General features: G+C 40.6%; 1 protein-coding gene across 1 annotated transcript; it reads left to right on the forward strand.

Annotated features, from left to right (window-relative positions):
* The first annotated feature begins 7 nt into the window (after window positions 1-7).
* LOC134177006 (unconventional myosin-XVIIIa-like) lies at window positions 8-24,308 on the forward strand. Its single transcript, XM_062643708.1, has 41 exons — window positions 8-681; window positions 2,920-3,221; window positions 6,215-6,448; window positions 7,107-7,283; window positions 9,596-9,806; window positions 10,097-10,239; window positions 11,008-11,108; window positions 11,176-11,239; window positions 11,314-11,458; window positions 12,002-12,172; window positions 12,247-12,376; window positions 12,440-12,632; window positions 13,511-13,600; window positions 13,657-13,798; window positions 13,855-14,014; window positions 15,236-15,413; window positions 15,468-15,672; window positions 15,727-15,827; window positions 16,600-16,665; window positions 16,722-16,850; window positions 16,911-17,000; window positions 17,081-17,134; window positions 17,721-17,810; window positions 17,865-17,984; window positions 18,044-18,158; window positions 18,752-18,882; window positions 18,941-19,095; window positions 20,358-20,481; window positions 20,546-20,644; window positions 21,212-21,313; window positions 21,377-21,547; window positions 21,602-21,745; window positions 21,804-21,857; window positions 22,118-22,231; window positions 22,297-22,413; window positions 22,477-22,560; window positions 22,617-22,697; window positions 23,106-23,162; window positions 23,222-23,319; window positions 23,373-23,460; window positions 23,521-24,308. The coding sequence occupies exons 1-41, from the start codon at window positions 27-29 to the stop codon at window positions 24,124-24,126; spliced, it is 6,291 nt and encodes a 2,096-aa protein (XP_062499692.1). The 5' UTR covers window positions 8-26; the 3' UTR covers window positions 24,127-24,308.
* The last annotated feature ends 732 nt before the right edge of the window (window positions 24,309-25,040 follow it).

Below are 25,040 nucleotides of genomic sequence, written 5' to 3' on the forward strand. Positions count from 1 at the left end.
GCATAGCTATTCTTCATTGCAGTAGGATGCCGCTCTTCAAGAAGAAGAAAGACAAAAAAGACCCGAAGAAAGAACGTGAAGGTTCTGTGCATGCCGATGACAGGCCATCCGGTGCTCTAGGAACAGCAGACAGCGCGAGCCACGACGATATCCGACTTGCAGACGCCCGCTTGCGCACAGGAACCGAAGTGGCTAGTCCTAGACCGTCATTTCTTCCATCGCAAAATGTTGTTCGCTCGAATACTTCGGTTGGGCCGCGGCCCACGAAGCCAACTGAGCCAAGATTAAGGCCTGGCTTTCCTCTAGTGAGTACAGTAGAGAGTAATGAAGTGTCAGACGTGAGTGCTGGACGCCCGCTAAGTCTGAATTTGAGCAATCCACCGAAGAAAGGTCCTATAATTCGAGAAAAGCAGAATGGAATCGAAAACAGCGAAGCTAGATTTTCCGTCGTTGAGGACGAAGGTCAGAATGGATCTGAGGAGGACAAACTGAGGGAGGCTCTTAGGGAGGTGACTGGATGCGAGAAAGCTTTCCGGTGGCAAGAAACGTCATTGTTGCTTCCACCTGTTGTGCCCGCACCGGCCGCTAAGCCACGGACGCTCAACTTGCAGAGAAGAGAGCAAGGAGATTTTGGATTTACTCTAAGACAGCCAGCTGGAGATTCTAGAGCAGCAGCTAAAGGTATACGTTTTATTGTTGTTATATGTTGAGATGAGATGATATCGTTTTGTGGTATTTGTATTATTTTAATACTAAAACGTTTGTCAAATATTGCTGGAAGAAGAATATTAAAGATTTGACTATGAACATTATCTAAAACTCATATTGTATCTAAAGTCATGTCTGTATTGCCTGGTTCATTTCATCATGTATTGTGATCTGTTGGTTGTCACTCTTCACGATTTCATATTCTCTTAGTGTTTGATTAACATTTCTCATTTGTTTTGTGAGTCAAAATGATTGTAGTGACTTTTCTTTGTGAAGCAAATCGTCACTTTTGCAAGTGTGGAAACTGTATGCTTTCATTGTACTTTCTTGCTTCCTTCCTACACAGAAAATGTACTTTATATGCTTAATTAATTGACTTGTAGGTAACATAACGACATAAATGATGGAGGAGGCATGGTTTTATCTAGTGACACCACAATACAATTGATGGAAATAACGGTATCAGTAAAATTGTATAAGGCAAGCAAGATATTATGACTCATTTCAGACTGGCTTTGAAGCTAATCAATAGTAAATAGAGAGAATCATGTCACGTAGTAGAAGATGGGTCAATAATATACAATCCAAGCGTCATTAATTTTTCTTCAGCTTCCTGGGGGCTCTCTCTTTCTCTCTGTTAGTTGTGCGAGTTCTTGTGTCTTTCTCTGATGGCGACATTATTTTTCATATTTTGTGTGCTCTTGCACTTTACCCCCTGCATTTTATGTACGGCAAGATGTTGACAAATTTCTGCTATTGATTACTGGGTTCCGAATGGACAGCTTTCACTCATCACACAGGTTTCACTCATCACACAGGTTTCTTATGCACATTGCCTTTGGTTTTCTGCTATTTGCAGTCTTTCATGTGCATATGCATGAGTGTACTGTACATTTTCAAAGTGTACACGAGCCTTTAGCTTTCACCCCAGCATATTGTACAATTACAAGACTAGAGGCAATAATGTCCCCTAAGTTGCTGTTGTCTTCTAGGTTGCTGTTGATTATGAGAGTGAGAGTGCCTTTGCAGTGCCAAGCGAGATTGTGTTTTCTTGGATTTGAATTGGTATTTTGCTCAAAATGGCTTAGTCCTCGATTTGTGGAAGTTTTCTCACCTTAACTTAATGGCTGGTGCTAAGTGATAACTTGTATTTTAAATCAAGATGTCATATACTCTAGGAGTTGTGTGTGTGTGTGTGTGTGTGTGTGTGTGTGTGTGTGTGTGTGTGCACGTGCGTGCGTGTGGTGCGATAGCTCAGTTGGTTAGAGAGTCATCTTATGGATTGATTACATCTGGGACCTTGCAGGGTTGCTTGTTCAACACAGTGATGGCGAGCTATGGCATAATTTCCTTGGGCAAGAAACTTACACACAGTAACCTCTCTCGACTCAGGAGTATAAATGAGTACCTGGTCATTGACTAGGGTGGCAAGGGCCTCCAACTGTGACAAAGTCCATCAGCCACTGGGGGCCGGGTGGTACTTCGGGTGCCCACAGCACAGTTGACGTCGCAGTCAGTGCTCCTGCGAGCACCTGGCCAGGCTCCAGGAGATTGCTTAGCATGGCCCATAGCTCCTGCTTAGTGCACAGGAACCCAGCCATCTGGCTGGGGGGCATTACCGTTTAACGGCAGCTCCTTATTCATTTGCCATTTGCGTGTGTGTGCGCGCGCGTGTGTGTGTGTGTGTGTGTGTGTGTGCATGCGTGCGTGCATGTGTACGTGTGTGTGTGCGTGCATGTGTACGTGTGTGTGTGCGTGCACATGCGTGTGTGTGTGTGTGTGTGTGTGTGTGTGTGTGTGTGTGTGTGTGTGTGTGTGTGTGTGTGTGTGTTACTCCTCTCTCTAACTACTTGCACAGTAAATTTCTACATGTAAGAAGAAGTGATACTGTCATGGATTTTACGTCGTGGATTTGCAAGATAAAGCTTCGTTCTTGAGTTATGGGTGATCTCTCATTGTTCATGCGTTACTGCTGTATGTACTTGCCGCCATAGATTTTAATAACAAAAATGGGCTTCTTTAGGTAAGAAATTGTTGGATTTAGAAGTGATGTTTTCATTGATTTACAAGCTACAGCTTTGTTCTTGAGTAGAAGTATACAGTGTTTTAGCTGCTTGTGTGTTTGTCATACTGAACATTGAATTCCCAGTTGATTGCACATCGAGGCATTGGCACTCTTGATGCTTTCCTTTATTGTGTGTTTGTGATTAGGTCATCATGGAGTTCACATGCTTGAGCCTAAGGATGGTGCTCACACTGGGGTTGTTCATGGTGATCATCTTTTGGCTGTTAATGATTACAAGGTTGATGGTGTCGGGCATAACAGAGTAGTTGAGTTGATACGAAGCTCTGGAGAGACACTAAAGTTGGTAGTTGCATCGGCACCGGAGCTGGCTGAAGTGAGCAAGCATGGTGGCTTGGATGTCACTTCCTCATTTAAACAGGAAGCCGGAAAGACAGTGTTGGAAGTCAGGGCTGGAACACTACGACGAACGCCAGCTGATAGAGTGAAGGTTTGTACACTGTTGTGGTAGTGTTAAGCCTAGTTCACAATACAATGCTGACGTTGACGTTGATGTGACGATGATGCTGGACGTTGACGCTGACGCTAACGATAACGTTGTACCATTCACAATATTTTTCCGTGAGCGTCATGAGATGTTGGTCAGCACCTGTCTGGATACTCGAGCGTTGAGCGCATGCTAACGCACGTTATTGTGACACCACGTGTGTATCATGGACGAAGAACTTGTAATTCTTCTACTTCTCATTCGCCGCCGTAGACAAGGATAACTCCGCACGCTGTCCATTAGACCCTCCATGCCAAATCCGGGATTTAAAAGGACTGTTCTTTGATTTGTAGAAGGTAATCATGTGTTTTCCAGTTAGGTTGGTACACTTCCGGAATCGATGCTAGGGTTGAACTCGAGTCAACTCCAGCGTCAAGAACGCTGGACGAACGCTGCGACAATCGTCGTCGACGTTGACATGTTCACAATATGACGATGACGCTAGCGTGAGCGTCAGCATCAGCGTCAACGTCAGCGTTGTATTATGAACTGGACTTAATGATGTGTCTGCTTAAGACTTTTGTATGTTTTCGACAACATGTAAATATGCGCATGTTTCTGTTTTCTCAGCTGAAAATCAGATTGGATTTTGATTGAGTTGTGTGGTTGTTATCAAGTTTGTTAATTGCAACGTTGTCACTGCTAGCCACAAGATCATTCTTCGCATTGGCACATAGATATACTTCCTTCATATTGCTATTGCCTCGATATTGACTTTGAATTTCTGTGACCGCTGTACCTCTTTCTATAACACTTACAGCATGCTATAACAACTACCAGCTTTAGTTGTAGCAATTTTTGGTTAAATTTACTTATAATAGTATGGTGTTGAAATCGAGGTAAAAACATGATAGAGCGCGGCCCCGTTCCTCGGACACCATCATATTCCGGACGCGAGTTCTCAGTTATTCGTTTTTGAACACAGTCCCTACCACATCATAAATGTAGGTATCCAAGTTGTAATCGAGCACACCAAAAGAGAGCATTGTACCTCTTCTTTGCGTAGAGTGAGATTGAAAACAGTGCGGAGCCTTGCATACCCCGTTCATCGGACAAACGCATCGTTCACCGGACAGTAGCGTCTGAATTGCACACACGCATCTTTCAGCCTAGTTACTTATATATTGCTAATCAACAACTCTTTACCTACATATCGTGTTGTTACCCTGCATGTCAGCCAAGATCTGTATGAGTTACAGTCGGTCAAACGCCCATGGTAACGGCCCCAATCGTCGGACACCCATTTTCTTGCCTTCCTACCTTCTCAGCAACAGCTCTAGGTTGCAAATAACTGCAGTTGATTAATTTCAGCTATCTGAAACACTGCAGAACGCAGAACACTTGCCTAGAGTGCTTGGTGGCAATTCTGAGTCATTTCTCCTACAACCACGCCCCCACTAGGACGTGTAAAAGATGTCGCTTGAACGAACTAGCTGTTCAACCAAAAAAGACGACAACCGAAACCGATGAGTGGGCAGGATTGAAGTGCTAAAACGCTCTTTTACCCTTTGCAAAGAAAGTCGATCGCTGTGTAGCACGCGTTGACAAGGACTTGACGTTATCTAATTCAGCTTTACCTAGGAGAAGCAGGGATGAAGGTTCTAGCTGCTCTGATAATAAACAAAGTTCCTGCATTTGGTACAGCTGGTTGTACCAATGATGACATGCTGCACTTCGTGACGGTGCAAGGTCGGGCAATGGTAGATATCAAACTGAGATAGAAACACCTGCAAACATCCTATTCAGAGCCAAGTAACAATTTAGGGACCTTGAAAGGAAGCACGGGCTGTTCCTGTGCGAGTTGGGAGAATGTGCTCACCGCAAAGCTAGAACATGGATGACGTGATTCGTCTGCTACATCCGTGTGCATCAAGCCTGTGCAGTTGTGCTGCAAGACACTCAGGAGTTCAAATTCTTACGCTGGGAAGACTAGACAGCACCGGAGGGTTAGTAGATGCCAACAGAGTGAGCTTGTCAGCAGAGAACATTCAGCAGTTTCTGCTAATAACCGTTGCTGAGTCAAATAAAGGTCAAACGAATTGGGGTCGTACGATATTTCCTTCCAACTCTCTCTCATGACATTATTATCTGCAGACTGCTGCTGCAAAGACAAAACGACTGTCCGACGAAAGGGGCGTTACCTCGACTCAATGAGCGTGCGCTATCTCTTCTGGAGAGTAGCAAACGGAGACAGTGATAGTGTTGTTGTGTTAGCTAGTCACCTATAAACCTATCTCAGGTGCGAAGTTGCAGAATTGTCTTTGCGTTTCATGGGGGAGGTTGTGTCCGGTGAATGATGGTGGTGTCCGATGAACAGGGTCGCAGAGAAGGATCACGTTTACCATCCTAGCATAACTGTTTCAAGCCTTTCGAAGTCTTGCGTCTGGAATCACAGTCTTTACTAATACTTCTTACTGTGGGCTCTAGGAAAGCTCAGTCTTACTTCATTTACTTCTTGCACGGCTGTCCGATGATTGATGGTGTCCGATAACAGGGGCGCTGCTCTAGTTTTGCCAGTGGTCAATGTGCCTATCAAACTTTTAAATTATATCAATTTCACTTAATTATTTTACCAGAAGTCACCATCACTACAACAACAAGCACTTTGTAGTTAATTAGTTCTTTTGAAAGCATCAGACCTCTGTTCTTTCAGGGAGTGTATGCACCAATTTTACTAGGAGGTTGACAGGATGCAACTAGAATTCATAGTGTTGAGAAGTATTATATTGGGTAGAGAATTCAGAGATTCCTAAGAGTTTAGTCGCCAGGGCATGCAAACTTTGTCAGGAGGTGAGATCACTTTCTATCTAACACAAAAACTATGCTCAATGAATAGCCCTTGGACTGTAGTAGGCATTCTTGATTAGTTGAAAGATGTGTTCAATGCACATGAAACATGTTTATTCTAATTTAATATCCATTTGACTCTTCTGTAGGCAAGAAATGCTGACAGACTACCATCAATTTCACCTCAGAAGGAGTCAGACAGAGTATGGTTAGTTCACAGCAATGGATTCTCAGCTGCTACTCTTGTAAAGGATCGCAGAGGGATAGCAAGGTTGCCATCAGATGATGTAACTTTTGGTACAGAAATGAGAGATGAGAGATGTAGCATCAAGTTGAACTCTACTGGAGAGGTTAGGGAGGTGGATGCTGGAGACATAGAAAAGGTAAGATGTGGCTATGTTAAAGGATTTGAAGGTGAATTTCTTTTGTTGTGTTGTGTTGTTGTGGAAGAGAGATTATAGAAAATGGTGAATAAAGAGTCGTGCTCATACAATACTATAGAATAGGGTAAAGGGTCATACTCACCAGAAGAGTTTAGAAAGAGCAATAATCATATGCACATAGCAGTGATTTGTTGAACTTGAGAGCCATGTAGAGGCTTCCTTGAAAAGCAAATTTAGGACAGCATGGAAATTTTGCTATGGGAGTTACTTCTGGTGCTTAAGGACTAGTATAGAAATGGTCAATTGTAATACTTTCTGAAAACAGTACTTACTAGGAATTGGTTGTTCTAGTGTGAAATCATGATCTTTATTTTGATGAAACTGTCTTTGATACACAAAAACTACTTGTAATTGAATACTAGGATGTTTGTAGTGTTGTGCATTTGCATACTCATGCGAAATGAATGATATATTAGGAAACTCATGACTACTAGTCAGGTGGTCATGTTTGAGAGATACTGGTAGGTACAAGGTGTAGTATAGAACTACATTTTATTGTTTAGAAATTAAGTTGTGTGACATAAACAAGACTGCTCGAATAGCAGGTAATACGTTAAGTGTATGTGGCTTTGCTGATTTTGCCTTATTGTGGTTTCAGGGTAATCCCTCATCATTTGATCGTGTGGAAGATCTGGCATCACTTCGATACTTGAATGAGTCCAGCATTTTGCACACATTGCGACAACGTCTGGGCAACAGCTTAATCCACACATATGCCGGTTCACATTTGATCATCATGAATCCAGTGCGCTCGTTGCCCATATACTCAGACAAGGTTGGTGAATTTTGCAATTTTCTATGACACAATGGAAGTTAAAGGGTAACTCGCACGCAAAAACAAGTTGCTTTTAAAAAATAGCCTTGTCTTCGAGAAGTGTAACGGTACCCTAGTTGCCAGCCAAAATGACTGCGTAAAGGAGAAGTCACATTTCTAATGCTCCCAGACGACGATGCACTCGAGGTATGACGTCACTGGAGGTTGACCTAGATCGTTTTGTATTGGAAAAATTTCGAATAGCGCGACACAACTTTCTACATCAAATCGCATGATTGGAGACAACACTTGAACATTCCCCTTCACTGTGAGGTAGGTGTAGTTTCGTAGTGATGAGAGAAAAACGCTGGAGGCATTCGTTATGACTTCTTATGTGCGTAGGTCTGGAACTCGGAGGAAACACTTCATCAACTTCCGCTTTGCCGTGTTCTTAGTTTACATCTCATCTAGTCGATCTGAAGTTTCCTAACTCCGATTTAAGATATCTAACATTCATTAGTATGCCATTGACTTGTAAAGTTTGTCGTAAACGTGCCGGGAACGGAGAAAGAAGTCTGTTTAGATTTCCATTTGATTGAGCATGGTTAAGAGGTGGGATTCTGTGTTTGAGGCTAAAAGGGTGGCAGTCGGACCACATTCCAGAGTAAGCGTAGATCATTTTCAGTCAGATTGCTTTGAGAGAGATTTTAAAGCAGAGCTAGTGAGTGGGTTAGGGTTAGGGTTATGACAGATGGGCGTCGGAGATGTAAGAGCGTTATAGTTTCCTACATGTTCCAGTCTTTTTACAGCACTACACCTCAAAGCGGAAGTTGATGCGATGTATCCTCGAGGTTCTAGATCTACGCGCAAGAGAAGAAATAACGAATGCATCCAGCGTTTTCCTCTCATCGCTATGAAGCTGCACCTACTTCACAGTGAAGGTGAATGTTCAAGTAGTGTCTTCAAGTGTTGTCTCCAATCAAGTGATTTGATGTAGCGAGTCGCATTGCACTAATCGAGATTTTTCCAATACAAAATGATCCAGGTTGACCTCCAGTGACGTCATGCCTGGCACACCTTTGTCTGGGAGCTTTCAAGACGCAATTTCTTCTTTACGGAGTCGCTTTAGCGACTAGGGTACCGTTGAAGTTCTTGAAAGCAAGGGTAGTTTTCAAGAGCAACTTGTTTTTGCATGTGAGTTTCTCTGTTAGACCACAGCAATGTATGATTCTTTGTTTCTCATCACCTATTTTTAGCAATTGATATGGACTGGTGGACGGGCTATTACCTGTCATTATGACCTTCCAATTCAACCGTAGGGTTAATTTGATCTTGTAATTTTAATTCAATATTTGCTTTTGTGCACGTGGCTGCTCGTTGCTATGGTACTGTCTGGCTTTGTAGTGTAGAACTCGATGTATTGCCCAAGCGACTTTACAACCTTCCCAATAGTGATCTGGACTTTCTTCTACCAGCTCCTTTTTAGTACTGCCGAGTGAAGTGTCACACAGGACATCCGGGAAATGATCTGGCAGGGGACTCCCAGAATTAAGCATATCACTGCTGTAGTTTGTGAAGGTATCTACAACAGTTGCCTGCTTTGGAATGATGCGTCTATACCATGGCTTGAACACCTAACAACTGCATCGAATCTGAAGTATGACAAAAGACGTGACTCATTTGACATTCCCACCGTAGCACAGGTTACCATGATACTCCTCTAGCTACTGTAGCAGAATTCTGCTTTGTGTATATGCATAAAATTCACTGGATGGCCTCCGAATTTGGGATGGACGATGATGATTATCAATTTATTTAGTTGATTTGGCCAAGTAAAACTAAAAGTTATGTCTACTTTTGTTCAGTGCTATCAGAAGAAGGTTTAAGATCATGTTTTTGCCAAATAGCAAAGTTGAGCAGCATTGATGGTTTGAGTCTTGTATTTGCAATCTTACATGAACGTATGTTTTTCTACATTGCAAGAGCTTTTTTGGTGCACTCTACACAGAATCTCAGCAACTGAGAGGATGTGTACCCAGGCTGTTATGCCAACAGTCTTTCTTTCTCTCTTCGCTACACAAGGGACGAGCTCATGACTTCTAGTTTATCTGTTCTCTTATTTGTCTTTGATGAGCACTCTCATGATCAGGGAGCCAATATAAGAATGATGATTGCAGATCATGCGAACATGCAGCGCAGTAGTGTTTCGACAATAACAACAGCTTCTATAAATTTTAGAGGAGCTGTGAAATCAAGTAGTTAAATTTGTCAACCCTGGTGTATTCAAACTGTGTCTTTCTTGTTCTACTTGTAATTTGTATGTTGTTTGGTAGGTTGCTCTTGTGTTTCAAGGCTGTCGACGTGAGGACATGCCTCCCCATGTCTTTGCTGCAGCTCAGACTGCTTATAGCAACATGATGAAGATGAAAAGTGATCAGTCTCTAATCACAATGGGAATTAGTGGATCAGGAAAGACATATAACGCTCGGCACATGCAGAGGTACTTGACATCAGTAGCCACATCAGGGAATGCAGTATCACTGGGTAAGTACTTATCTTGTAGGCTACTTATTGGTAAAATAGTTTTCTGTGAAAAAGACCTTTAGACTCAAAGATCTGGTTAATTTGGATTGTTCTTATGATGCAGGAATGTCATGGTTTTAGTTTAGTACATTTGTGTTAGCTATTGAGGATTATCAATTCACTGTTATTTTAGTACTAAAGAAACAGAAACATAGCAAACTGTCTTAATTGCATTACTCATTTTCTAGGGCACTTTACTGTTACATATTAAACTTGATTGGGGCATTGATCTTTCTTATCTGATGTTTTAGGGATGAAATTAGATGCAGCACAGTTGATGCTAGAAGCATTTGGCCATGCTATTACGAATCTGAATAGATCAGCAACACGATTTAGTCGTATTCTGTCACTTCGGTTTGACTTTTCTGGAATGATCACAGGTGCTTCATTGCAGGTATTGTACTGTCTTGTTTTTTAGATCATCTTAACTGTCATTGCACACCGTTGTAATATTTGGAAATTCATAGTGCTGTTTTTATTAGAGTTGCAAAGTTTACGGTATAGTTGAGATGCATGTAAATGTTCTCAAGCATTGTTTAAAACTATTGCAGATGTATTGTAAAGTGTGTCTTGAATATTAGCAGTGTGGAAAATAACGGTAGGACATAGGACAATGTCCCACCAAATGTGTTGTTTGTCCAAGTAAATACTGCATCAGTGTTGGGACGTGTTTGGACAAAACATCTATCGGTACACATATATGATAGTGTAAACGCTCTCTTAGCACGTGATGGCCTTTCCAATGGTGTAACTGTTAATTCATGAACTTAGGTGCCTTCTAGCATGCTTTATCCAGAGAAAACCTCAGCTGCCTTTAATGTCATTTCTCCCTTGGAAGTTGGTTATCAAAAATTACATGCAAAAATGACTGCAGTAGGGGAGGTTAATTAGTTCATGTAATACCATACAAGAATGTGGCATTGTCCTACCTAGGCTCAGTCTGTCCAAGCCAAAATAATTTCCTATTTTCCACACTGGATTAGAGTTGGTAATTTGGTTATTAATAGTTAGTTCTGACTTGGAAAGAAACCTTAAGTGTACTTATACTGTTCTTATGTGCCACTGACATTGTATATTTATATTGTTACTATTCACAATAGAGTATGCTCTCTAGTGTCTACTAAGTAAAACTGTTGTTTTACTGGCTAACTGATTGCCTCAGGTATCTCTTATTGAGAAGCGTCGAAGTGTACAACGCGGGCCTGGTGAATACAACTTCAACATATTCTACTACTTGATAGCTGGTTCAACTGGAAAAATAAGGTAAACAGTACTCTCATCTTGCATCCACTACTTCAGTGAAGTTATTATGTACTTCATGCTTTGGTAGGAATGATCTTCAGCTTGACGCTGGAAAGACTCAACAAAATGCATTTTTTACTCCACCAGAGAATGTATACTTGTTCAGTTTTGCCAATGAGTTTGTTGTTAACATTAGAATTTTTGTTCTTTTTTTGTGTCATTGAAGGCTAAGGAGATTGAATGGGCAAAGAAGGGATGGTACAGTTTGAGTGGTGGTCTGGAGCATCTCAAGATTTCAGCAGATGAAGCAAAGGCTCTCTGGTCACTCTTGGCTGCTGTTTATCACCTGGGTTTTTCTGGTGCTGCCAGAGGTTAGCAATGAAATGGTTTTTGAAAAAGCAGTGAATGTGGACATTGTCTTTAGAATTTCTAATTTGTTGGCTTGTTTGAGTGTTACGAGTGTTGCCAAGTTTATAAATATAATTTTTTGAACAGTTGCTTTAGTTGGCGTAAACTTGTGACTAATACCTTGTATGCACTATCTTTAGTATGCATGGACATTAACGAGTGATAGAACCTTGTCAAGTTTGCTCATGGACAACCAAAACTTGGTCATTCAAGTGCCTAACTGGACTGGAGGTTCACTAAATGCAAACTCTGTCTACATAACCTCAATCTTTTTAGTAGTTTTTGATAGAGTGATTTAACTGTAGCAGTCACTGAAGACTCTATGATGTAAGCAAGTATGTACTAAGAGTTTGAAATGCGTCTCAGAATAGGAATACTTGTGATAATGCAAGGACTGTGTTTTCTGAGACATAAGAACTGTGCATGTGTTATACTATTGACTATAGAAGCAGCTGTACTATTCGCAATGGCTCTACTTTTAATGTTGCATGCATTATATTTATTAGGTCCTGGTGCTCAAGATCGTGGTCGTTTTATTGATCCTACAGCTGCTCAGAGAGCAGCCAGTTTGCTTGGTGTGACACAAGATGAGCTGAAACATGCCATGTTTGCCCTTCCTGGAGGCATAAGGAGAGCAGCATTTTTCCATGGAACAACAGAGTCACCATCTCCCCCAGGTAACAAAGCAAATGGATGTTGTTCACTGTTACGTTAATGTCGATGTATGAATAAAGTTGCCAATGTGTGGTAGGCACTCCTACTAGTACACAGAGCTCTCAGAGCTATTTGTTGCAAGCTCCTTCTGCAGAAGCTGCACTAGAGGCGTTTGCAATGGGACTATATGAGCAGGCTTTCTCATCATTAGTCTCACTCATCAACAGGTGAATGGTGTCTTCTCAGGCTTGAGTGATAACGTTAATGTAGTGATACATTGTGTGTTACAGGTGTCTTCATTCTAGTGCTCATCATGTATCAACGATCAACATTGTTGATATGCCTGGATTTCAGAATCCAAGTCTTGCTTTTCGGAATAGTGGAGCCAGCTTTGATGACTTGTTGCACAATTATGCACAAGAACGACTTCAAATGACATTTTATAACACTGTCTTTGTCACTGAACAAGACAGATATGCTCAGGTGTGTGCACTCGCTTGTGTGTGTGTGTGTGTGTGTGTGTGTGTGTGTGTGTGTGTGTGTGTGTGTGTGTGTGCGTGCATGTGTGTGTGTGTGTGTGTGTGCGTGCATGTGTGTGTGTGTGTGTGTGTGTGTGTGTGTGTGTGTGTGTGTGTGTGTGTGTGTGTGTGTGTGTGTGTGTGTGTGTGTGTGTGTGTGTGTGTGGTGCAATAGCTCAGTTGGTTAGAGAGTGCATTTGGAGAATGAAAACACCTGGGACCTTGCAGGGTTGCAGGTTCAAGTCACAGTGATGGCGAGCTATGACATAATTTCCTTAAGCAAGAAACTTACACACAATTTTTTCTCTCGACTCAGGAGTATAAATGAGTACCTGATCATTGACTGGGGTGGACATGACCGCTGGCTTGGCAGTAACATCATGCAGCAGACGGGTACGTGTGGGCCTTGGTTCCAGTCCCAAAGCTGAGCCATAGTCAGTGCCCCTGAATGACTCTGGTCAAGCTCCAGGTGGATTGTAGCGCTGGTCCTAAACCTCCACGTAGCGCATGGAGGCCCTGTCTCTAGAGGCAGGGGAGCTATCTCCGCAACTACCCTTAAGGTTGATGTCATTCATGAATGACATGGAGGGCTTGACATTTGTCCATTTATCCATTTTTGTGTGTGTGTGTGCACTCACGTGCATGCGTGCGTGTGTGCATGCGTGCGTGAGTGTGTGCGTGTGTGTGTGTCATTGTGCGTGCATTCGTGCGTGTGTGTGTGTGTGTGTGTGTGTTTGATTAACTTTTTCTTATTTGCTTGCCTGTTTGTCTATCTTTTTGCGTGCCAGTTGTCACCCATGTTTTATTTACTCTTGTGATTATTGTTGTCAATTTAATGGACAGGAGAATGTTGCTGTTAACTTCACAGCAGTACCTCAGAGCCCACTTTCAATCATCAGCTTTATTGATCGAATGGGAACGCAATCGTCAATGGTATTATGTTCATTTGCTTCTATGTTTTACTTTTCTCCATTATGCATTTGTATTAGCGTTCATCAGGAGAATTTCGTAGCTCCGATTCTAAGGGCCTTTTACACATTCTTGATGAAGAATCTATCTTTCCAGGAGCCACAACAAGTAGTTTTTTGGAACGCCTTCAGTTTCATGCTCGTAGTGATGACCCTTTGAGAGGTACTACATAATCGTAGGATTTGGAAACTTTATCTAAACTGCGAAATTGTTTGTAGGCAAACCATTGGTTCAGGTGTTTCCTGAATTGAATTCTTTTGTCTTGAATCATTGTCAGAAGACACTACCAATACTGTACAAAGCCGATAATTGGCTTCGATGGGCAAGGGAACATCCAGCTACAAGGGCGGCAATTACCATGACAACAGAATCAGTCAAGTGAGTACACAAGCTGTCACATTGTTTGCGAGCGAGCGAAGCTAGAGAGTTTTCTCTAATGCGTCAAAGGGTACACTGAGTGTCGTCCCTACCTAGTCCGTTCGCCACCACCCCTACTCCCTTGGGGAATCGTTTAGGAATTGATAAATTCGAGTTATCCTTTGCTAGTTTTGAAGAAGGTAAACATAAAATAGTTGACGTCATGTGATGTCATCACTTGAGATGTTGAGATGCTCACTTAGGTGACTGCGTTGCACCACCCCTACACCCAGGGGACAGCTGTTACAATTTGATCATTTTGAATAATTGTTTGTCTTCCTTGATGGGTGTAAAAAATTGACACTTTACGTTATGTGACGTCACTCTGTGATTATTGCTATGGCGACAATATTGAATTAGGCATAAGCAGCGTTTTAACTTATATAAAGCGTCTGAGTTGTTGTACTAACTGTTTTTGTGACAGATGATGCTGTTCTTAGCTAATAATTAGCTAATGTAATGAAAGTTAACAACTGCTAATGTTGCCATGGAAACATTGCTCACTTACTGCTAAGTAATTAAGCATGCGCGTTTTACTGTGCATCTCGCACCACTCCTAATTACCCACCCCACGAGCGAATTGAAGAAACAGTAGTTTGCGAGTCTACACCGTTGGTTAGTTAGGCGCTTCTCTGTTAGCTTGACTATTGATTTACGTAACTAACTATGAAGTGTGACGTCATCGCTAGAGACCATTGACTGAAGCAAAGTATAAAGTTCAAAGAAATTTATCATACATACGTTGTTTTCACTCTGCAGCTAGTCAAACAAGTAAGGTACGTGCTCACTCGCACAGGTGGAAATGAATGAGCACCCATTATTATTTTAGATATCATATATGAAAGGTTGGCTTTGAAGGGCTAGAATTAAACAACTGTAGTATGTATGGTCACTGGCTGTGTGTGTGTGTGTGTGTGTGTGTGTGTGTGTGTGTGTGTGTGTGTGTGCACGTGTGTGTGTGTGTGTGTGTGTGTGCATGTGTGTGTGTGTGTGTGTGCATGTGTGTGTGTGTGTGTGTGTGCGTGCGTGTGTGCATGCGTGCATTGATATGTGCACACTCGAGGTTCACACTGCATTGTAAATGGCTTGCATTTTGAACTTTGTATTATTAGTACAGTTTATTAATTAATAATTACAGCATATTAACTGTAGACGTTCTCTTGTGTAATTTCCTTTATGCAGAGGTCCCATTGCTGCTCTTACTGCTGCTGGTCGAAATCGTCAAGGCAGTATTGCTTCAAGGCAAAGGACTTTGACTGGAGATAGCTTGGCTTTGTTTAAGCAACGTACTCTTCAGCGAGGAGTGGGAGGGGCAGGTGTAAAGAGGCATTCAGTCTCTCTTCAAACTAAGCTAAAATTGGTAAGAAAGATTTGGTTATAGTGTGATGCAAGCAAATGACTGTCTATGTTACAGGATGTTTTGATGGATATTCTGCGCAGATCACAACAAACTTTTGTTCACTGTTTCTTACCTCGAAATATAACTGGAATGGCGTCAAGATCTACAGAGTCATCTCCACGAAGAGTTCGGTCAACAGATTCTGTAATGGATATTCCTTTTGTGAGAAACCAAATGAGAAGAGTAGAACTGTTAAATGCATTAAGGATCTACCGACAAGGTTATTTGATATTGTTGGAAGTTGACTTTTGACAATTTAGAGGCTGATTTGCAGGATTTCCTGAGCACATGGTGTTTGGTGATTTTGTGAAGCATTTCGATTTGCTTGTGGCAGTTGAGGACAGAGTAGCCGATACAGCAGCAAATATAAAAGAGGTATGATGTGTTCTTCTACAAGTAGGGAGTAATCAAGAGTCCATGCACTTAGAAGAAGACTTGTTAATTGTATGTTAGTCGTAGTAAATCAAATGTAAACCGTTTTAGTGTTATCTTGATTTGAACATTAGTCAAGAGTTTTAAAGGGAAATCTGCCTCAAAATGGGCTTTGATTAGAGACAGTTCAAGTGGCATCACGTTTAATTAAGTGTTTTTGTTATTGAAATAGAAATAGTTTCTTTTAGAAATTGTCCAGTACACTGTCCTCCACACTACTACGAGTTATATTACTGTTTGCCACAGGTTGAGCTTCACCTTATGGGAGAAATTTCTTGACTTTTAAACCACTCATATCATTGGTTTGTGGACAGCAATAATTGGAGACAGACTGGGCATGAAGAATTTTTATTGAATAAACTATTTGGCTGTTTTTTCTAACCAAGTTGAAGAATTCATGTTTGATAATAATAACAGCTATGTTGGTCTAGATTAATGTTTTGTTCTCCTCTATTGGTAAAGCGAATTTCAAATCTTTTTATGCTCTTGCCGAATCATTAGCTCCCTTTACGTCATTTTGCAATAGTAATTGTAGTGCATGTGGTTGTCATTTGTAGGTAGATAGCAAGAATGCGTACCTATTGTACTTGTACTTTATTTGGTGTGTATAGCATGAAGTAAACTTTCTGAGTATTGTAGTTCTACAATTATATGTGTGTTGAGCACCATATGAGAATACAAGTGAAGTTCTTTTTAATAAGGTATTTCTGTTAAGTCTGTAGAGAAACTACTTGGTAAAGTAGATGTTGAAAAGAGCTGTTACAGAATTGGTGAGACACGGGTAAGAGGGATCGCTGTGTGTTATTAACAGCTAACTTTGACCTTGCTTGCATCCAGGTATTCTTTAGGGCTGGCACTGTGGCATCGTTAGAAAACAGGAAAGAGCAAAGCTCAGAGTCTCGTCTTGTAGGCTTTCAGGCCCACTGTCGTGGCTACCTGGCTCGTAGAATAGTGAAAAAGAATCAGGTTGGAAGACGTACGCTAATATTGTTGTCTGGAGCATATGAAATGACGACAAGATCATAGGGTCAACATGTTGCTATCAGATGTGTGCAGAAGAATGTTAGGAAGTACCTTGTGTACCAGAAGTGGTCATGGTGGAAACTCTACACTAAAGTATGTAATTTATTAATTTTTATTTATTATGATACATAATGTTATATTTGAATTTTTGTTTGTGTGGTTGTTACTATCAGATTATTCCTTTGTTGGATGTTCACAGAACTGAGGAAGAGCTAAAGGACTTGTCTGTAAGTAATATGTAATAGATGTTTACTGGGGAGCTGTGGGGATACAGTATTACCTACATGGCACTTGCATACACTCTTCTTACTTCTTATGACACTTGCATACACTCTTCTTATTTCTTATATAAAGATGTTGTAGCAACTTCATTAATGCCAAACATTTGTAACTAGACACTGTACCGTACTTTGTGACTTTTGTTCTCATTGTGAGGTGATAGTTTTTGACTAGTAACAGAATTGATGATTAATTTAGTGTTAAATGGGATTTTATCTATTTGCTGCTAGTCCAGTTGTGGCTACCTGTTTGTGTATGACTGTATTTGTGTGTACTTGTGTCTTTATGTGCATTTTTGTTTACCTGTGTCACAGTTCTTGGTAAGTTTGACTGACTGAAGCATATGCTATATGTGCTTTTTGTTGTGTTTTTGGCAACCACCTTGGTGTTTACATGTACTTGGTGCATTTATGCGCTGTTTAATATATTTGTAGATCTAATGTTTGTAGTGTATTTAGTGTTGTAGTGTTTTATTCTATATCTCAAATACTGGATAACATCAACTTATTGTATTCTTTTTTTTGTTGCTTATAGGTTGAAGTAGAAAAACTTAGAGGAAAAGTTGCACACTTAGAACAAGAAAATGCAGTAATCAAGGAGAACGAAAGCAGTCTAACTGAAGAGGTTTTGTCAATTGCTTCTGCTTTCTTTTTCCATGGATAATTATGAAGTTTGTAGGTGCAACGCTTGTCCTCTGAGCTTGCTGAGGAACATGCATCTGCTGTGAATGCACATGAGGTACTGGAAACAGAACAAATGGAAAAGCTGCGTTTAGAACAGGCACTTGGTGACTTGCAAGTAATTGGTCGACTCACAAACTCATTATGGGTAGTTTTAGTGTTGGCATATTGTTGTAGGAAAAGCATGGGCGGTTACAGAGGCTGTATGATCAATTGGAAATGGAGGTGGAAGACATTCGTGTGCTTGGACATAAGCAGTTTGGTTCTGACAGTGATGAAGATGCAGCTGAAGGTATGCAGTAATTTGAGTCAGTCAAAAGTTGAGTGTTGAGTGTAGTTTAGTTAGTTTGCTTGATGTTGTATGATTTGCCATTTATCTATGAGGAAATTGTGATGTCACTATCGTATTTGACCAATGATGGAAATTGTATTGTGGTAGGCAGCTGTTTTCTCTTATTATTTGAATTGCCTTTCTTCTGATAGTGGAGTTCAGGAAAGTATGGAAAGTCAGAATTTTTGTAGTAAATTAGCAACTCAATTTCTTAAATGGGCAGTCCCACGGAAAAACAACCTAGGCTTTAAAAATAGGTCTTGACGAGAGAATCTGAATGATGTTAGTTACACGTGCCAATTTGCCTTCATTGTTGAACTAAAAATGAATGCTTTTCAAGGACTTTGAAACCCCTGTTTCAAAGTCAACAACAAGGCGTGTCTTATTGCTGGACTTACATAGTTGTATTATTTGCTACTATTGGTGTAAACTTGTGGCTTGCTTTTCTGATAATTTTATGTCAAAGAGATGGCCATTGCTAACAGTCTTATCTGTTTGTCTTGGTTAAGAGTTCACTCAGCTGTTGTCAGTAATTTGTATTTGTTGTGTTATAGCTAGTGACTTGTATTATCAAAAATACCAACGTGCTCGTCGTGAGCTTGAAATGGCCAGAAAGCGTTGGCAAATGGAGACTGAGGATGAGATAGAAGGGTTAGCACAAGCAAAGAAGACAGCTGAGAGAAAAGTAATGTGTGATGTCAGACTATAGCTAATCGAATTTGCTAGCTGCTTTGTATCTGTAGCTAACTGAGGCTCTAGCTGAAGTTGAAGAGGTGAATAATCAGTTGGCAACCATGAGGAGAAAGGCAAACAGACTGGACTCGGAGTTAGCCGATGTGCAGCTTCATTTAGAGAGTGAGCTGGACCGTAATGCTGAACTAGAAAAGAAGCAGAAAAGGTGATTTATTTAATTATGCTGTCTCGTGTTTATTTTCCTTACATTTGTTCATCTGAAGCAGTGGCTGCTAGATGTTTACTTTGGATTGGTAGCTAATGGGTAAATATTATTGCCTTTGAGCTTTCAGTGTACCAAGTAATGTTACTTTTGATAGAGATAGACTCCATACATTTATTAGATTTGCTCAAATGCTTTCTTACTGTTCTTATTATTACTTTATCACAGTGTCATCGTGCATTGGCAAAAATTGTAGATTGACACTTAGTAACAAGCAAACTGCAACTGCTTGTTGTCTATTAGTGGTTAGAGGGCTGAATTAACTGATACTTCTTTGGATGCTTTACAAGTTTGCAATGTAATCACCTGTGCATTCCTAGTGGGTAGTGACTGTGTTTGTGTAGTAAGGAAATCTGTTTTTGGTTGAGAATAATACAATTCAGGTGTCCATATTGTTTGAAAGCTACAAATCAAAGGGACAGGACTTTGAAGAAGTCACGTGACTTGCGAGGAGCGGTATACTAACGGGGTTCTATTTGCCCCAAATCTCTGTGGCTGGCTGGCTGACTATGTATGCCAAAAAATGACCATATATGGGTGTCACGCTTCAGGAATGTATGGTATGCAAGCGAGTGACCAATCACTACGCATTATTCTTCTTCGTGTCGCACGCGGCAACGAGGGACAATGGCCAGACAGCCAATCGCTACGTGCTGTTTGACATGAGAGAACATCTAGCCAGAAAGACATCAATTTTTGATCAGAATCAACAGAAACGTTGTATTTCAAGTAGTGCTACCTGAAAATCTACGCGCATCCAATCTTGCTGCCATAGTATGCACAAATGGGAAGAGTAGTGCGCGTGTTACGTACGGGATTTCCTTGCTAACGTGCGTCGCCAACTACCGATATGGTAACTAATGTACGTAACGCGATACACAAAAATATACAGAATTTATAAACTATAGCTTTGGAAAAATTAGAACTGGCTTCTATCCTGTCTACATTCGACAGAAGGAGCAGTCGGCAGCTGCGGTGTTTGGATATACTCTGCGTACCTTGCTTCGTAGCTTTCATTTGAAGCGACGCTCGACGGAGGTTCACGCATTACTAGTTGTATGAATTAAAAGAGGCAATTAGAATGGCAGAATGACGTTGATTTCTGGTTATTGTGTGATTTGTAACCACGTCTGCTTGTTGACTTGGTATCGTCAAGTTTGGTTCAATCTGTGATGTCCTTATTTAATCCTTTGTGTTTGTGCTAGGTTTGATCATGAACTGGCAGCTGCTCTTAATCAATTAGAAAGGGAAAGGGCAGAAGGCGAGAAAGCTACTAGAAGTAAAGAAAAAGAAGAGGCAGAGAAGTATTCCTTACAGCGCAAACTGGAGGTCTGTTGTCAATTTCTTTAGCAATTAATGTTTAGCAGATTTTTGTGTTTGCTTGTCATAAAAGGAAAAGGAAGGGGAGTTATCAATAGCTGAAAGAAAACTGCATCGTGTGCAGGAGGAACTTTCAGAGGTGTCACAACAAGGCAGCAAGGAAGAGAAAGAGGTCAGAACTGCATGTACAGTTTGTAGTAATTTCAGCTATGAGCCATAAGAAATGGGACTTTGTTAAAGTCATGTGACTTAGTAGAGTATACATACTCATCATATGTGACCAAACTGGAATTAAGTTTTAACCCATTTATCTAAACACAACAATATTTTGATTATTTTAGGTCAGTCAATTTGGGGATTATCATTAGACTACTTTAACAAACTGTAGTGTATTAGAAGGTTGTAAGAACATTTGTTAGATATTTGTAATGGATGCCATGAGGTAGTTAGTAACAATGAATAGTTCAAACACTTACAGTATAATAGCAAGTATATTTATTGACAATCTTATCTTTATTTTCAAGACTCGGAAGGTTTGCCTGAATTGTTTTCTATTAATGCTATTTATTTGTTTTAATGTCTAAATCATATTTGAATCAGTTGCATGTTCTTGTTCTAAAATATCATACTCTAGCGCTGGACTTGAACTGTACTGTAGTGTCACACGTACATGCAGTTGTACTTGTATCACTAATGGTCAGTAATAATTGCTGTATTTTAGTTAACTTGGTATGTGCAGGTCACAGCTCTAAAGCAATCAAAACGAGATATTGAACAGAAATTGGAGGATCAAGAAGAAGAGCTGGATGATATGGCAGCTCGTACTCAGCAGCTTGAATCAGTGAGTTAGAGTGTCTCTCAGTTTTGGTTTTTGCTAATCATATTACATTTTTGGTTTGAATAGGCAAAGTTGCGCCTGGAAATTGAGAACCAAAGACTGGAACAACAGCTTAAGAAAAGTGTGGAAGCAAAAGAGGAAGAACACGATCGCCAAGTAAATCAGTTGCACAAAAAGGTCAAGTCATTAGAAGAACAGCTTGACCGTGAATATGAAGAGAAATCTGCAGCACAACGAGTGAGGCTTGTACCTGTAGTTGGTGTTGGTGGAGAGGTGATGTGGGCTATTTAGATGAAACGGGACGTGGAGTATCAGTTAGCTGAGGCTAAAGAGCAAGCACAACGAAGAGATCCTGAAGCAGAACGTCGTCTGCGGAAAGCTCTACAAAAGACAAAGGCACTTCTGCATGACACTCAAGAAATGCTTCAGCTTGAGGTATCTAGCAGGTTACATCATATAATTGTAATTAGTTTGACTATTCCATGTATTGAAGCAAACCAAACACTCTGCTGGCGGGCGATCTAGTGTCAGATCTTTAAGAAATGAGGTATGTTGTTGTGTTTGCTTCTAATTACTCGCATGCTTTTGTTGTGGTACAGTGTACAGAAATTATTTGATAACTTTTTGCTGCCTATCTACTGATTAGTTACTTGACTGTGTTTTTATCATTTTTTTGTATTCCATTTGCTTTGATTGAGGCATTTACATGCATCATTACCCGAAGTGTTGTGTTTATTTTGCAACCTTGTTTCTAATACTATTCACTATTATTCTATACCATTGACTAAGACTGATCTCTTGATTTAGCTTGATGAAATGCGAGATCAACTAGAGCAATCAACAAGAGCTAAACGTAAGTTTGAAGTGGAACTGGAAGACAAACAGCAACTCTTGACAGAAGTAACAAGAGACAGGGAGATGGTAATTGACTTACTGTGGCTGCTGATATTTTAGTGGCATGCATGTTCCATGTGCCATACTTACAGGCAGAGCAACGTGTAAGTGAATTGAATCGCCAGAAGGTTGAACTGGAAAGCAAGTTAGAAGATGATCAGGAAGATTTGAATGAGATAGTTACCAAGCACAAGAACACTTTGCAACAGGTACCTAGAATTCTAATTATTATTACTGGTTGAGTACTTGATTTATTTTTTCACTGTTTTTAGCTGACTGCTGCTCAGACTCAGCATGCTGAAGCAGAAATATTGAACTCACAGCTAAGCAATAAGAATTTGTCATTGAAAAATGAAGTAGCAACACTTGTTCATGATACCGGTATCGTGTAATTGAGTGTATTATAATGTAGGTTGAGGAGCTGACTCAACAACTTGAGAGTCTTCAACGCAGTGCAGTCAGTCAAGGAAAGGCATCTGCCATGGAGTTTAAAGTACTAGTTTAATGTATATGTCAGTCAGGGATTGTGTTGTTGATACAAAAAGGCAACTACTTATGCTGGCAGTTTTTTGTGATTAGTTAATTACATGAGAGTTTTTGATATAAGAATACTCAAATTTGTGCTTGTTTGTGTGTGTGTGTGTGTGTGTGTGTGTGTGTGTGTGTGTGTGCACGTGTGGTGTGTGTGTGTGTGTGTGCACGTGTGGTGTGTGTGTGTGTGTGTGTGTGTGTGTGTGTGTGTGTGTGTGTGTGTGTTTGTAGCTGCTATACTTTGTTTTGTAGTACAGGATTTGGCATATATACATTGAGACTACTCCGACACTGCTGCAGCATTATCATGATTATGCATGCATGGTTGTTACAATATCATCATTTTAGTATCTGTGTGTTATGTGTGTAGGTGAGAGAAGTTGAGGAAAAGTTGGAAATGGAGCAGGCAGCTCGACATAGACAAGATGTGAGTCTTGAAACTGGTTGCACTTTGTTTGAATTAGAGATGAAGTTGTTTATTTTAAGAACTATATACGACGCTTGAAGGATAATTTAAAACGATTAGGTGAAGAAAAAGAAGAACTGCAACGTGGTGATGGTACTGTGGCAGAGTCACTACGACGGTTGGTAGCTGAATGCTGCATTCATGGGTTGTTGAATATTGTTCTTTCAATAGGTCTCATAGACAGATCAGAGAATTAAAGGATGAGCTCATGGAGAAGGAGAAAAAAGAACAAGAAATTAGCAGAAAGAACAGGCAGTTGGTAATATCTTTATGATTTTTTGCCCAGTGTTGCTTGAACAGTATACATTATGCCTCGAAGGAGTCAGATCGAGAGATGATGGAGTCTAATCTGTCTTCTGTACAAAAAGAATTAGAAAGAGCAAATAAGCGTATTCAGGATCTACGAGGAGCTCTTCAAGACTTCAGTGACCAAAGTGATTTAGAGGCCGACCCACTAGATGGTTTAGACGATAGTGCATCATCAGATGGTGAGGAAGGTGGTCACTGGGCTTCCAGTCATGGTGATCGGACATTTAAACATCGATATTCGTACAAGGATGGTGTGGGTAAGAAGAGCACTCTGTCTACCAGGCGAATTGCTGATGTTGATGATTTTGAGAATGTGACACCGAACACACTTCAGAAATGGCGTGTAGAAAGAGAAACTGGTGATGATGACAATGGTGACTTGTTTGCTGGTCAAAAGCGAGAAGATGGAGATGACCTGTGGTATAGTAGTAGTTCACCATCTTCTACTGGTGCTGTGGGCTATAGAAACAGGAGATATCAGAATCGTGTGGGTGATGGTCTAGATAGTCCACTATCAAAGACCGGTATGTCACATAGACTACGAGACGGTGATAATGAAAGAGAATGGTTTGAAGATTCCAGCCCTCCAGTTTCTCCTAAACCAACATTTCTATAGTTCGTGTGTACCAATACTAAACTTATCTGTACCAACCCAGCAATTGCTTGCTAGCAGAAGTTAAACCATGTTGTGTTCTCTTTTTGTACCAAAGCCAACAGTTTTGTTGCTGTGATTACAGTTTGTTGATGCACCTTTATTTCTGTGCATTATGCAACTGTTATAATTATAGATACAGTATATATCTGTATAGTTCAAACCACAACTAATTACATATACTGTCTTGTATCAACACAAAGAAGTAGACGTGGGACACAAGGATTCACTACGTTCCTACCCAGTGGCGGATCCAGACTTTGACTAAAAAGGGTCACAAAACCGATTATTTATTTAATATGACGTCATCTCCAAAAGGGGGTAGATATTTACACGAAACGATGGCTCTGTTCCACAGATAATGAGATTGCCACTAGTGTACCATAGGAGTAAGTTCGGGTTGTTACAGTTATCCTCGGCATGACAAGAGAATTAACTCTCTTTGACTATAAGGTTGAGAGCTATGTTGCTGTTAGATCAACAAGTAGGATTCAGGTTTTGTGAAGGTTTTTCATTGTGTGACATGTGCATTGCCATTAATTGGTACAAAGTGTTTGAGATACTCAACATACGGTACGGTACAACTCTTGATAAAGAAAATGTTGAATGCCTGGATCTGCCACTGTACCAGGTAATATCAACTAGACTATGGTTGTAGGGACAATTTGGTCTCGGGCAATTAATTATCTCGGGCTTAGTATTTGGTTCCCGAAACAGTTTAGCTGGGCTTATTATGGGGACTATATGGTTTCGCATTTATTGAACCTCGAATCGGCACTCTTTAACTCTTACAGCTGTATGAGACAGACGAGAACGACGTGACGATGGCCATTATAATTTTCACGCGTCTCGCAGACATCTCAATGAGCCGAAATCGA

This window comes from Corticium candelabrum, chromosome 1, assembly GCF_963422355.1.
Source record: "Corticium candelabrum chromosome 1, ooCorCand1.1, whole genome shotgun sequence".
Taxonomy (NCBI): Eukaryota; Metazoa; Porifera; class Homoscleromorpha; order Homosclerophorida; family Plakinidae; genus Corticium; species Corticium candelabrum.

What these genes read in the sequence shown, in the direction of transcription:
- LOC134177006 (XM_062643708.1), top strand. Translation starts at nt 27, where the DNA reads ATGCCGCTCTTCAAGAAGAAGAAAGACAAAAAAGACCCGAAGAAAGAA. An exon ending in ATTAAGGATCTACCGACAAG is followed by an intron (nt 15,673 to 15,726) that starts GTTATTTGATAT and finishes GCTGATTTGCAG; the next exon opens with GATTTCCTGAGCACATGGTG. An exon ending in CTAGAAAAGAAGCAGAAAAG is followed by an intron (nt 19,096 to 20,357) that starts GTGATTTATTTA and finishes TGTTTGTGCTAG; the next exon opens with GTTTGATCATGAACTGGCAG.